At 38.6% G+C, this 13,461-nt stretch overlaps 1 protein-coding gene and 2 long non-coding RNA genes across 5 annotated transcripts in view; 1 reads left to right on the top strand and 2 right to left on the bottom strand.

Annotated features, from left to right (window-relative positions):
* LOC122828159 overlaps positions 1–13,461 on the bottom strand; it is a 41,211-nt gene that overhangs the window by 4,102 nt on the left and 23,648 nt on the right. The window lies entirely within an intron of this gene.
* si:dkey-40c11.2 (drebrin-like protein A) overlaps positions 1–13,461 on the top strand; it is a 33,417-nt gene that overhangs the window by 16,811 nt on the left and 3,145 nt on the right. The window contains exons 2-14 of one of the 3 annotated variants that reach the window (XM_044111465.1): positions 66–121; positions 286–398; positions 1,226–1,300; positions 8,654–8,797; positions 8,989–9,066; positions 9,196–9,347; positions 9,611–9,665; positions 9,907–9,981; positions 10,714–10,822; positions 10,977–11,459; positions 12,239–12,778; positions 12,882–13,004; positions 13,096–13,229. In XM_044111465.1, coding sequence (XP_043967400.1) covers positions 66–121; positions 286–398; positions 1,226–1,300; positions 8,654–8,797; positions 8,989–9,066; positions 9,196–9,347; positions 9,611–9,665; positions 9,907–9,981; positions 10,714–10,822; positions 10,977–11,459; positions 12,239–12,778; positions 12,882–13,004; positions 13,096–13,229 — 2,137 coding nt within the window. Of the gene's footprint in view, positions 1–65; positions 122–285; positions 399–1,225; positions 1,301–8,653; positions 8,798–8,988; positions 9,067–9,195; positions 9,348–9,610; positions 9,666–9,906; positions 9,982–10,713; positions 10,823–10,976; positions 11,460–12,235; positions 12,779–12,881; positions 13,005–13,095; positions 13,230–13,461 lie in introns of all 3 variants that reach the window. The other 2 variants (XM_044111466.1, XM_044111464.1) reach the window with 2 other exon arrangements.
* LOC122828160 lies at positions 5,097–5,526 on the bottom strand. The gene is made up of 2 exons (XR_006370173.1): positions 5,375–5,526; positions 5,097–5,294 (listed from the first exon to the last, which is right to left on the bottom strand). It is a non-coding gene; the product is annotated as an uncharacterized LOC122828160 (long non-coding RNA).

Raw genomic sequence — 13,461 nt, 5'->3', positions numbered from 1 at the left:
TCAGCTGTGGCTTTGTGTCAAATTTCTTTGTAGCTAACCTACATTTGTTCTCCTTATGCTCACAGGGCATTATTTTTATATGAAGGGGTTACCAACAAGCTCAAACTGGCTGACTCAGGAGGTAGAGTGAACTATTAATTTGTGAAGTAATAAAAAAAAAATAATAATAATAATTTTGTGTTGTAAAAGGATAAAAATGTACCACCCTGTTTCCCACAAGTAGTGTACTTTAAAAGTAAATGTGAATAATATTGCTTTTCCTTCTTTAAACCTTTCCCTTTCCAGCGGGTGGTGTGGCAGAACTGGCAGAAAAGTTTCACATCTCTAAACCTCAGTATGGACTGTGTAAAGTGGGAGGAGTGGATGGAGGAGCTCTTCGGATTGCTTTGATAAGCTGGGTGAGTTGCATCAATTCTCATAAATCATACACTGAGACAAGTGAAAGACTCACAAACGACTTGCCCAGGAATTAACTTAGACTAATTTCCTCTAGCTTGGACAGGGACTTTTACAGTGATTCCAAAGCTCCTACATAAATCATAAACTGTACTAAAAAAAAAACCTACCAGGCTGTTATAAATTCTTGTAGAGAGGACATTTAGAGCTACAGTACAGACCAAAAGTTTGGACACACTTTCTAATTGAATTCAATGCTCTCTGGAAAATGTAGAGTGTACCAAAAATGTAATTTTATGTAAGTTTTTTGGCATTTTGCCAAATATTTAAAACATAATTTAATCTTAACACTTGACAGGAGAAAAAGCTCTGATGTTCAACAGCTTAGGTCGGTGGGAATGCAAAACCTTCGTAGGAAAGCCCAGAATGTGAACAGATTGGTACAAAGTGGGTGTATGAGATGTGAAAAGGGGAAATTGACCTTTGGGCCAGATCTGATTATTTCACCTTTCCCCAACACATTAGTCTTTGCCCTTAATATATATTTATAAACCATTTCTTATTTTAACTTCTTGTGTTTTTTTATGTAGTCAGTTTGTTTTCATCTTATTATTTGAATGTCCACATTTATGGTGCAAGACTAACCTTTCAAACATCAAATTAATAAAGCATAATGGATACGAATGTACCATATAACTAAACATAAAATGTCTTTTGACATTATTATGAACCCTCCTGTTCCCCAGATTGTTTCCCTTGTCTTTTTTGTCTCCTAAGAGGTTTATGACAAGAATACAATTATGCGCATACATCCTGTGTTTGTTTCCAGGTCGGCCAAAATGTGGATGACTACAGGAAAAATGAGTGTGCCAGCCACATTCCAGCCATCAAACACTTCTTTAAGGTATTCAGTCTCAAGTTGTGATAATTAAAATTCACCACTGACATTATAAACTATTTTTGCCATGATTTCACTTTGCAAATACTTCCTACACCACAGAAAATATTCAAATTCTGCTTTCCCCTGGGGCTCCGCATTTCACTCTCAAAACACTATATTTATACTCAGTAGTTTACTTAGCATTGTTTTGAGAGCTTCCTGTTCTCAGTCCACTTCCTGCTCTGTTGGTGTCCTGATGTTGTCTGTGTTCCTCCCCAGCCGGAAGGAGTCTGTTAAGTCTGGAGTAAAAAGCTCATGTTTTTTTGGTTGTTTTTTTTTTGTAATGGAGCCTGAGCAGATTTATGATCTGACCTGATTCTAAAGGGATGAACTCTGCTCTTTGTTGTCTTGTGGTTTCAGTCTAAGAGATTTTTAACTGTTGCCTGGATATTTCTGGTTTCCATATAAAGGCATCTCCCCATCAACAGCAGAGGCATCTGTGGAATGTTTGTTGTTGTTTTTTTTTTGTGTTTTTTTTTAAAGAACAAGAAAAATATCTGGGATCTTGTGATCCACAAAATGCTCCAAACCCATTGTGAAACAGTGCATGTGTGCAATTTTGAGCTGTAATTTTTTATTTTATTTTTTTTATTACTGTAGAAAAATTACCGCATAGTTAACCTGGAAAAGACTGAACAAGGTCAACCCTGCTTTTGGGAGCTGTGAGAAAAATTTGACCTCTGACCTCAGCAAATACTCACACATGTAACAGCTGGACTTAGATCACGACACCAAAACCTGTGCTCACAGCTTCAACTGCTTTAGCTACTGTTCTTATTGAACTCCATACAAAGAGATTTTGTTTTTGTTTTTTTTTAAAAGAGAAACAAAAAACATTTTTCAGTTGATATATGAACTTTAGTTGATTAAACTTCTTTAAAGTAAACTTGAATCAGATTTACAGAAAACATGCTTGCAGTGAAATACACAGCCTTGCATCTGGGTTCCATTTGACCTGCACCCTGCAGATGAACATCTGAGGAATCCAGCTTTTTTTTCTTTTTCTCTGATCTAATTTGCCATTTTTCACGCTGAATCGGTTTTCCTGTTTTTCTCAAGTGAACTACTCATGAGCAAGATTACGTAACACACTGATGAAAAATCCTTTACACACAATGGAAGTATGTCTGCAAACAGATGAGACTCCATCAGAATTGTTTCTGCTAACTTCCTGTAGTTGGTGTGTGATTGGAGCCTTCATGTCTTTGTTTCTATCAGTCGATTGGAGGAAAACTGCACTGATATCATAGCAATATGTGAAAGTGAAATGAACACCTACTAATCTGTGCATTTGTGGTTTTGGAGATATTAAAGGCAAAAAAATAAATGTCCTGTAGGATCTTCAATGTTGGTGGTAGTTTTAAATCTAATAGAAACTGAAGGAATTACTAAATTATGCATATTTATGCAGAAAAGTATATGTTCCTGACTTTTACCTGATTTTCACTTAACTTAAAAACAGCTATTTGTTGATTTACAAGAAATGCAATTTTTCAGTTTGATACATTTAATGAACAATGACAAGCAAGGTCTTTAATAGTTTGACCTGTCCATCACTGCTCAGAGCCTATCACTGGAAATAGAATTAGCATAAGAACTGATCCTAAATGCATAATGTTACACTAAACTGGTGTAACATTATGCTCACTGACACTTACAGCTTCTAAAAAATTACGGTATTAAGAGATTTATAATTTTACCTGTTAGAGGGCGGAATCTATTAAATAACAAGACTATATTTTATCCTCAAAGTGTTAAAAACTCATCATGAATAGTGATTTTAAAGAGTTCAAAAAGAGTGCAATTGTATTGCCAGGTTTGTGGTCTGCAGTGGCCAGCATCCATCAAATGGGGTACGAGGAGAAAATGGGGTTAAACCTGAAGCACCCAATGCACTTACTGGCACATCAGGAAAATGTAAAAGCCAAGTTGCTGTGGCTTTTACCTGCAGACCAGTCATGGTGCCCATGCTGATTTATTTTTGCTGCTGAAGATTCCAAAACAAGGTTAGCCTGGTCAAATAAATCCTGTTTTCTTTTATGACACAGTGATGGCTGAGTGCCTGTGTGTTGCTTACCTGGGAACATGTAGCATGTGTTCAGTACGAAGAAGGCAAACCATGAGAGGCAGTGTGAGGTTATGGGGGATGTTCAAGTAGATGTTAGTTTAACACATGCCACCTACCTGAGCACTGTTGCAGACAATGTACACTGTTTTACGTGAAGTATATTCCCTGATGGCTGTGGCTTCTTCCAGCATCATAATACCTCAGTACAATAAAGCAAAAATGTTTTAGGAATGCTCTGAATTCAAATCTATCTGTATGTCTGGAATATACTGTGTAAACGACGCCCCACCTCGCAACTTACACAAATGACATAAAATGCTGCTAACACTTTGGTGCCAGATACCACAGCATCGCTTCATGGGTCTAATGGAGTCCATGTTCCAATGGGCCAACACCATGGGCTGGTGGTCATAATGTCAGCCCTGATCAGCATTCAATGAAATGTAACGAAGTGGAAGAAGAGGAGGCTAGAGTCAGTGAGTGGTTTGAAATACTTAAAGAGCAGCGGCATGGAAGAATGACTCTTTAGTTTGGATTCCAGACTCTTAAGTTTGCAGACATTTGACACGAATATAATGTACACTAAAAGAGCCATGCGGCCTCTTTAATGGATCAACACCGCTGATTGTAAACATAGAAAATGCTACTTACATGAACATGCATAAACATTTACAGAGTACATACATGTCTTGGCAATTTTCACAGATCTGACATGAAAGAGATTATATGAATGCTGCATACAACTTCTACAAAATCCTAAACAGATATTGTCTCTTTAAACAGATCTGCTGCAAGGCTAAATACTCTCCTGGCCTTGCTGTGACATGCAAACCAAACCTAGCACAAAAGTTTCATAAACACTGATTAATGGTATAATTGAAAGCTCAACTAATATTTCTCAGAATCTTGTCCGTCACTGTGGGAGACTTTCTTACATTTTCTTTGCGATTACTTTAATACTTTCCTCCATTTTCATTCCTCTTTTTCTCTTTACTCAGGTTTTTCGGCTATCTGTGCTGCATGTCTCGGCTGGCAGTGAATAGGTTCTGTCGAGGCGAGTCTGCAGCTGCTGATTTGGTTCTGTCACAGATTGAAGTCTACAGTTGCATTGGCTTATGAAAGGATTCACATTGTGATGGATATTAGCTAAGAAAACCTGGATCAGTAAGGTTTTTTTGTGTGAGTCTGTGTGAAATATATGAAGATTAGTCTGTAAGAAAACAGGGATGAAAAGTTGGATTTCAATAAAAGACTGCCGAGATGCTGCCTAGATAAACAAAATATGAAGAAAGATGTTCATGTCAAAATCAATGAACCCTGAAACACTGCAGCTTTTTAATCTGTTATATAATGCAGGGTTCAAACCACTTTGGTTTCAACTCTTCTTCATTTTTTATGTAGTTCATCTATAGATTTGTTGTGTAAATTCACCAGGGATCAGAGATGGTAGTTTCTGTTATTGTCTTTGAAGTGGCCCTGACAGACTCTGAAGGAGAACGATGCAATTGAAAACATGTTCATCAAGTTGCTCGTTGGCTCTTAACTGTTTGTTTATTGCTTTAGTTTCGTAAACCTCGTATACAAAATGGTCTTTATTTGTTGGGGTTTTCACACAAGGTAGCACATGTGAATGGAGGGATGAGTGACTTTCACATTTTTATACACAAATGAAAAGATCCACAGTGTGGTGTGTGTGTTTATATTCAGCCTCTTTTACTTTGATACTTGGAAATAAATTTCACCCGTGTCAAATAATCTCTGTGTAAGTACAGCTTATCTGTTAAGAACTTTAGTCAACAATTGGAATCCTTCACCTAAACTGACAGCTCTGGCAAGGAGAGCGTTAATCAGCAAAGCATCGTCAAAGATCCATGTCTTAAGTAGGACAATCTGTTGAGAGAAAAACTATTAGCTGTGCACCACACTGCAGAAAAAAGTCTTGGAAAAAAGTTAACTTTTACACGCCTTACATGTAAAATTCCCCTTTGAGGAAGACTAACACTTAGCATCATCCTGAACACACTTTTCCTCTGTCAAACACGGTGCTAGGAGCATGATGTTCTTTGTATGCTTTTTCTTAATAGGAACACAGAACTAGTCAGGATCGATGAAGATGATGAAGATGAACAAAATAAAGAGCAGTTTGGGAGGGGGTGGGGGGGAGGGGGGAACCCTGTCAAAGACAAAGGTTCACTATTTCAGGTTGACAACCCAAAACATACACACCAAAAAATTCAATCTGTAATAAAAGAATATTCATGTCTAAGAATGTCCTTATCAGTCCCAATTGTAACTGAAACTGTGGTTTTAAAACTTGAAAACATGAAAATCGATGTCATAAAAGTTTCTTTCAATCTGACTGATCTTGAGGCTTTTTGGTATGGTATTGGGCAAACATTTCAGTATCAAGATGTACAATACCTGGAGAAAGCAATCCAAATAGGACTACAGCTGAAACTGCAGGGTAAAGCTGTTCTGTAAAGTTTTGTCTTTGGTGAAAATGAATTCAATACTTTAAGTCTAAAGAACCCCACAGCTCTTCACACTACATTTAGTCATTCGCTTCCAAATGGTAGCGACCTACTTTGTAGCCACAGCTGTCCTGGGACAGTCTGACAGAAGCAAGACTGCCATGCAGCTGTGGCACCAGGCCTTCTGACCAGCAAGGCAGGTCAGGCGTCTTGCCCAAACACACAACGACTGAGACAGACTGAGCGAGGATTTGAATTCCTACCACCGTCACTACCAGTGACTGTTGTTCCAAATGAAAACGTCGAAAGCCTTGCATCACGTTTTCTTCCCAATCAGGTGTTATGCACAACTTTGGGTCTGTCACTTAGAAATCCAGTAAAATATACTGAAGTGTGTGGTTGTAACATCACAATGTCTGGGAAAAAAAAAAGTCTACGGGTGTGAACACTTTCGCAAGACGCTGTAGCTAACGCTGTGGATGTGCGATAAAATCAACTTTTGGAAGTCTATCAGTGACATTTTATAAGTCATCCATCTGCCATCTGAGACAAACTTTTACTGGGGAAAAAAAAAATTTTAATCTTCGCACGTCTACTTATGCTGCTTCTTCCACTGAGCTGAGTCGGGGAAATGCTGTGGAACAGTTTGGTTCCAGAGCAGAAAGACAGTTTGTGCGAAACTGAGTCCAATTATAGCAAAAATCTTGTCATATCACCGTGGACTCATTTTTTCCCCCCAGACAGGTTCCAGTCGGATACCAACAGTGACTTTTCATTGTCACAGGTCATCAGTGCCACAGACCCTTAAAGATTATTTCACATCCATCATACGGCGTCACCCCATTTCAGAATTATGCAGTGGAACTAACCATTGACCGACACACTGCTTTCTCCACCCCAAATCACTACTGAAACATTCACTGTAGATAGTGATATCAAGATCTCGACACTTCACCTACCTTACCTGCTGCTTGCGGTCAGAGGCCTTTTACAATATAGCCACCATCTGTATGTAAATGTGTGTGTGTGTGTGTGTGTGTGACTGAAAGTTGTAGCAAGTGCTTTGGGGTCCTCTGAATTTGATTAAGTGTTAAACAAGTAGAACATGATCCAAACACACACTGAATTGGTATAGGAAAGGAGAAATCAGGGTAAGAGTACTCTTTTAGAGTACCGTCAGCTCTGTTGAAAATATTTGGACTAAGATGGGGTCGATGCCAGAATTATGTCAAGATATTCTTGATGTCTTTTAGCAAACCATGTTTCACTAAAATATGGTTTGTTTTAGCAAATATGGCTCTGGAACCAAACCATGTTTTGCTAAAAGACAATTTGTGATGGGTGTTTGTATATTTTTAAGCATGTACTGTATGTCTAATTATGACTTTCCATGGAATAAAAAATCCTCAAAATTCAAACACATCTTTCTGTTTTTTAATGTATAAGATAATTAGATTTTTTTTTGTTGCATCCTAATTCCATCATGAAAAAGGAACAAGTTAAATCCTTCAGTACAAGACTATTGTTATTGTTGTTTTTCATCTCATTATCTTCTCGTGTCAAAAATTGCATCCATATAGTGAAGTGACAAATATGAAAATATCTTTCTTTTGTCTGAGTAATATGATAACCTTTAAGAGTTCTTTTACTGTTAAAGGTAAAAGAACTGTCCTCCTCTTACTGAATTACTGTAAATAAAATGTATAGCTCTGTCAGTACTCTAAGAATTTTTTTTTCTTCCCCCGCTAATATTAAAATTGATTCCTGCACAACTTCTTCGGGAGCCATTACTACATAAGTTTTTTGACCATCCTTTTCTGACTGTCAGCTCTGTGGGCTACTTGTCTGGTTCATGAGCCAAGTATGTGCAGTTGGCATTGACAGCAAGATTGATATGGATTGCACACTATAGTGATGCTTATTATAAGGCACAATGAAAGCTCTGTTCAGTGTCAGTGTTGTCACTCAGATAAAGCTGTGCTATCCTGTAGGAGTTTGACAGACACGACCTTTGGGAACAAGCCTGGAATTATTCTCTCAGGGAAATTATTCTAAGGTCCTGGGTGCGCTCAGATGCCTGCATCCAAACAAAGGCGTGGTGATAAAACATCTAAAAGCTCTCAGTTTCAGAATGTCAAGAGATTTTTTTTATGGGGGGTGAGGGGGTTTAGTTGTTCTCTAAATATCTCTGAATCCTTTGGGAGAGAATATTAGGCACTTTACCTAATAATGGTGAGTGTTTGCTCAGTGTTACAAGGTGGGAAAAAACAACTTTAGGGAGATGTATTTTTAAGGTGATGTCCTCTAAAAAAAATAACTCAAAATGCATTTCAAAAAGTTAAAACTGGCAGAAAAAATTGTATCAATCCTGTCTGTTTTTTAGAAAATACTACCCTCACAATTTTCTGGATGTCTTCTGGCCCCGACACTTCTCATTTCCCTTCTCCCTCTTTTGGCAATCCATAAACCAAGCATCACATTCTTGTTCCCATGCTTAGGCCTTTGCTGTTTTTTTTTTTTCTCTCTCTCTCTTGCTGTCCGTACAGCTGAAGGAGTTGCACAACTGTTTGGCTTCAGATTTTCATAACTCAAAGTTATAACTAATATGAGACCGAGAGAAACCCACAAGAAGTACTGTGTGTGTTAACAGCATTGTGTCTATGGGTGTGTGAACAGAGGCACTGCATAGCAGCATGTGAGAATGGATTAAATTCATATCTGTCTTACGCCTGTCTTTTTTTTATTTTTATTTTTTATTCCTTGTCCTCTGTGTTTCAGGAAGCACATGCTTTCATTAGTGCAGAAAAGCCAGAGGATGTGACAGAGGACAGGATAAGAGCTGAGCTGAGCAAGACTCAAACTCAGGCTCCCACACAGTGGGTGAGGAGGAGCTCCAGGTCTGCGGACAAGGAGGAACTCGTTGTGAGTCTCTTGCACTTCCTTGTTTGTCCATCAGATGGAGACAGAGCATTTTCATTTCTCCATAAAGCGTCTTTTAAGACAGAAAGTCCGTTTCTACAAAAACCTTTTTACTTCCAGCTTGCCTGACAAATGAAACCAAACCTTTTTGGTGTCACTCTCATTAATACGGTTTCATTTATATTTCTCTTTAGGGTACAAACTACAGAAAAACTAATGCCGCGATGGAGATGAGACTAATTAACAGAGACTCCTTCTGGGCACGTGCTGAAGTATGTCAAATACATGCAAAGATGGACTTTTGCTTAACATATTTTCAACAAATGCAAGATAAAAGAAAAGAAAAAACTGAAGGCATACACTAAAATACATGTTATTTTGATGCCTTTCGTGTGTTTCAGCGTGAAGAGGAAGCGCGCAAAGATGAGGAAAAGAGAAGGGCAGCAGAGGAGAGACGGCGCCTTGAAAGAGAGAGAATTCTGAAGGAGCGAAGGGATGCAGAGGAGAGAGACAGAAAAATGAACGAAAAACTTCAGATGATTGAGGAGCAGAGGTTTGAACACTGCATGGAACGCTACACCACGCTTTTTAATTCACTTCACAGATTATAACAAAAATATAATATATTTGTTTGAACATGTTTTCGATCATTCAGTTACTTTTGGCAAGAAAGTTTTTGAAGGTTGTTTACATCTGATCAGATGTAAATTTTACTCTTAATTTACTCTTATCAAAAATAAACTAAGTATATCATAATCTGCTTAGTTGCTAAAATACTTTAAACTTTCACCTGTTTCATTGAAATTATTTTTACAGACAAAAACAAAGAGCAGAAGAAGAAGAGCTACGCAAGAAGGAGAAGTTAAGATGGGTGAGGATAAAAAACCTTCGCTGAGCTTTTTCTCACGTCACACAATATTTCAGTGTTATGATTTGACGCTATGATTACAGAGAAATTGCATGAAAGTTAAAATGGGGCATAAAATGCCGACAGAGGATCTACTAAATCAAAAAGAAACACAAAACATCACTTGAAACATGATTTCTGTAAATCACAGCTTAAATGTTTGCAGATAAAACACCCAGATGCATGTTATTGTTTTTTCTACCAGGAGCAGCACCAAAGAGAGCATGAAGAGGATATGAGGGCTCGTCTTAGACGAAGTGAATCCATAGAGAAAGCAGCTGTAAGTTGACTCTGTTAAAATGACCCTTTTGTAACTGACTTTGATGGGAAATCATGTTTATTCTTAGAAGATTTGGACTTTTTGCACAACTGAAACGAGTTAGTAAATAGTTGAAACCAGAGGTTTACATACAGTAAATTTAAAGAAATGCACCTTTTTTCCTCACTGTCTAAAGTTAAATTAGACCAAACAGTTTTGGTTAAGTTAGAATTAAGTTAGAATTACAAAATTATTTCTGTTTGCTAAATACTAGAAAATCAATCAATCAATCAATCAATCAATCAATCAATCAATCCATCCATCTATCCATCCATCCATCCATCCATCCATCCATCCATCCATCCATCCATCCATCCAATATATTATAGAGATATTTCCATTATAGAGATATTTCCGTAACTTTCTTTGAATTCAGAAGTTTATATACACTTGCTTAGGATCAAGGATAATTGCCTTTTTTACTGTATGTATACTTATGTTTTTGAAGATACTTACAAATAAATCACATACATATTTTTTCCTCTAAATATTGAGGAATTTTTGAAAAAGAACAAATTTTGGTAGTAATTCTGTCCTAAAACAAGAGAAGTTTGATCTGAGTTAATGTCAGACAGTGAGGAAAAAAATACATTTGTATGCGTCTTGAGTTTGTAAACTTCTGGTTGTAGCTGTACTTATTTCTGCACCTTTTTTTTTTTTTTTTTTTACTGCTGCATATTTGATGACCTGTAGGAGGCAGCAGCATTAGTGTCACAGCGCTCCATGAACCCCCGAGAGTTTTTCAGACAACTGTCATCATCATCATCACAGAGCCCCACCAGTCCTGGATCTTCCCGCAGTGGTAGGATTTTTTTTTTTTTTCTCTTGAAAATGCGGAATTACTTTCTAAAACACATCAGTCTGTTTTGCACAGGATTATTATTATTTTTATTGTTTTTTTTGCATGTCCAACCTGTGTTATTTTTAGCGCTGATAACTGCTTTGTTCCTCTGCAGGAAAACCATTTAGACGATACCAGCGCAGTCTGACAGATACAGCTTTCATCTTTTCAAAAGCAGAAGGAAGCGCAGCATCTTCTCCATACACTTCTCCGTTGGTCTCCCCCTTTTCGAGAGCTCCACACTCTCCCGTTTTCCAGGCCGTGTCTCCCCCAAGAAGCCCAGATTTTTACCCAGTCACCTCCCCTCTGAAGCCCAGAGCCCCCATGTCTCCACCCACCTCACCCATTCGGCCTGCCCCCCCAGTTTCAGCTCTGCCCAGTATTCCACAGAGTACCAACCAGTTTCAGGCCGCAGCTGAGCCAGAGGCTGCAGAACCGACAGAACCGTCTGCTCCTCCTGCTTCCCCAAGTCTCTTAGATTCTTTGCCTCCAACTGTAATAGATGAAAACATCTCTCAGCTGCTTTCAGAGGCAGAGCAGCAACCTCTGGACTTTGAGCCTTCGCAGTTTTTAACAAACCCTCCTGATATGAACACAGGTAAGGCTGAATGGCAAGCCAAGGATATGTTGAACAAATTTATTGAAAGATTATATTTTCCCCGTATTACCACATTATAAGCGCCAATTTTGACCAGCTTCTCCATCCATGCTGAAGGCATTCCCACAACATTATTTCGCTACTGCCATAATTCACAGTGGGAATGGTGTTTTCAGGACAGATGAGTTTATGGCAAACTTTATTTGGGGTAATTGTGACGTTCTTTCAGCATTTGCTTTCTTCTTCTCCTTCTACCTCCTAATTAGAATTGTCCTTGCTCAGTCTGTAGGTTTGGTAAGTTCGCCGCTGTACCACACCATTTTTCCTATCTCTGCTTTAAATGTCTTCACTTTATTCCGATCCGGTCTGGTATTTTTCTGGTCTTTATGATTGATTACTAATGCTCTCTAACAAACATCCAAGGCCTTCGCAGTATATCTGGATGTATGCTGAAATTAAAGTGCACACAGGTAGACTCTATTTTAAAACAGGCGACTTTTAAAGGCAATTGGTTGGAATGGATGGAGTGGCCATCAGATTTAAAGGGGCTGAATACAAATGTGAGAGTCAGTTTTCAGCCATGTATTAATTTCCTTCTATATAAATTATTCATGGCTTAGTGTCACTCTCTTACATGAAACAGTGACAAAATACATTGCGCTTTGTGGTTGCAATGTAATGTGTAAAATACATGCTTGCAAGGCACTGCAATGTCAACCAACAATTACTTGTGATTTTTTGCATTTCAATTTTAACTGTATAATTGTTCCAATTAGCAGAATTCAGCACACCAAGTCTCGAAAACACCAAGATGGTCTCAGACACTGGCTTCAAAGTACAAGCTGTGCTGGTGGAAGCAGATGAGGAAGAGGAACTACAGGAGGAGCAGGAGGGAGATGAAGCTGAAACACAACCGGAGGTGGATTCTGTCACTGCTGAACCAGAACGGATTGAGACAAAGGAGGTAGATAAAGAAAAGATGCAAGAGGTGAAGGAAGATGAGAAGGAGGTGCAAAACGAGTTGGACAAGGAGGAAGAGCACGAAGAAGAGGGTAAGAGCAGTGAACCCGAGGAAGAGGAGAAGGAAGAGCAGCATGAGGAGGAGGAGGATAACAAGAAGGAACTGGAGGAGTACGAGGAGGAGATGCAGGTGGGATCAGAACAGGAAGCTGACCCTTCATCACTGCTAGAACCGGCAGCGATGCCACAGGTTGAAGAGGAGGCAGAGGAAGCCGAAGAAGAGAACAATTATTCAGGATACAGCCAGACTTTCGCTGAGCCTGCAGAGTTTTCTGAGGAAGAGGAGTCAGTACACACAGGTAGTTCTTGTCACTATTACTGACTTGCATTGTCACAGTGTCACAGATCATAAATGGGCTGAAACGTTCAAAAATAATTGAAATTTACTCCAATTCTATTCAGATTTTTCCTATGTCGTCATCAAAGATCCTGAACCAGCTTGTCAAGACATCAAGCATGAGACTCTACTTCCATCAACCAATGGGATGACAAACGGTGATGGCACAGAGGAACAAAATGGGACAGGTTTTAACAGTATTTTTTTCAACGACCACATTTTTTGCAGTTTCGGCTCAGAGATTGAATCGTTCTAAATTAGTTTCCTCTGTATTTTCAGTGGGGTCCTTGAGTCCAACAGACACAGACGGCATCACCTCTGAGTCTCCTGTCTGCTACAGAGTTAACACAACCACTGAAGACGGAGACAAAACTGAGGACAGAGAGCAGCAGATCTCTGAAAATGGACAAGAGGTGTTTTTTCCCCCCAGACCTATATAGAATGTTTTAATGAGTACAGCAATGTTTACACATTTTCTTCAGAGATTTATTTTTCCTTACCAATTGAGAATAAAATAAAGATGGATTTCCGTGATATATTTCTTGATGGTAGCACAACAATAAAATCCCTAAGATCAGTAGAAGCTTGACAGGCAGTGAGGGAAAGGGTCATTTGATACCCTGCTGAATTTAGACTTACAGTTAT

Source organism: Gambusia affinis, linkage group LG03, assembly GCF_019740435.1.
Source record: "Gambusia affinis linkage group LG03, SWU_Gaff_1.0, whole genome shotgun sequence".
NCBI lineage: Eukaryota > Metazoa > Chordata > Actinopteri > Cyprinodontiformes > Poeciliidae > Gambusia > Gambusia affinis.
Note: the sequence above shows the minus strand (reverse complement) of the source record. Positions and strands in the feature narration are given on the sequence as shown.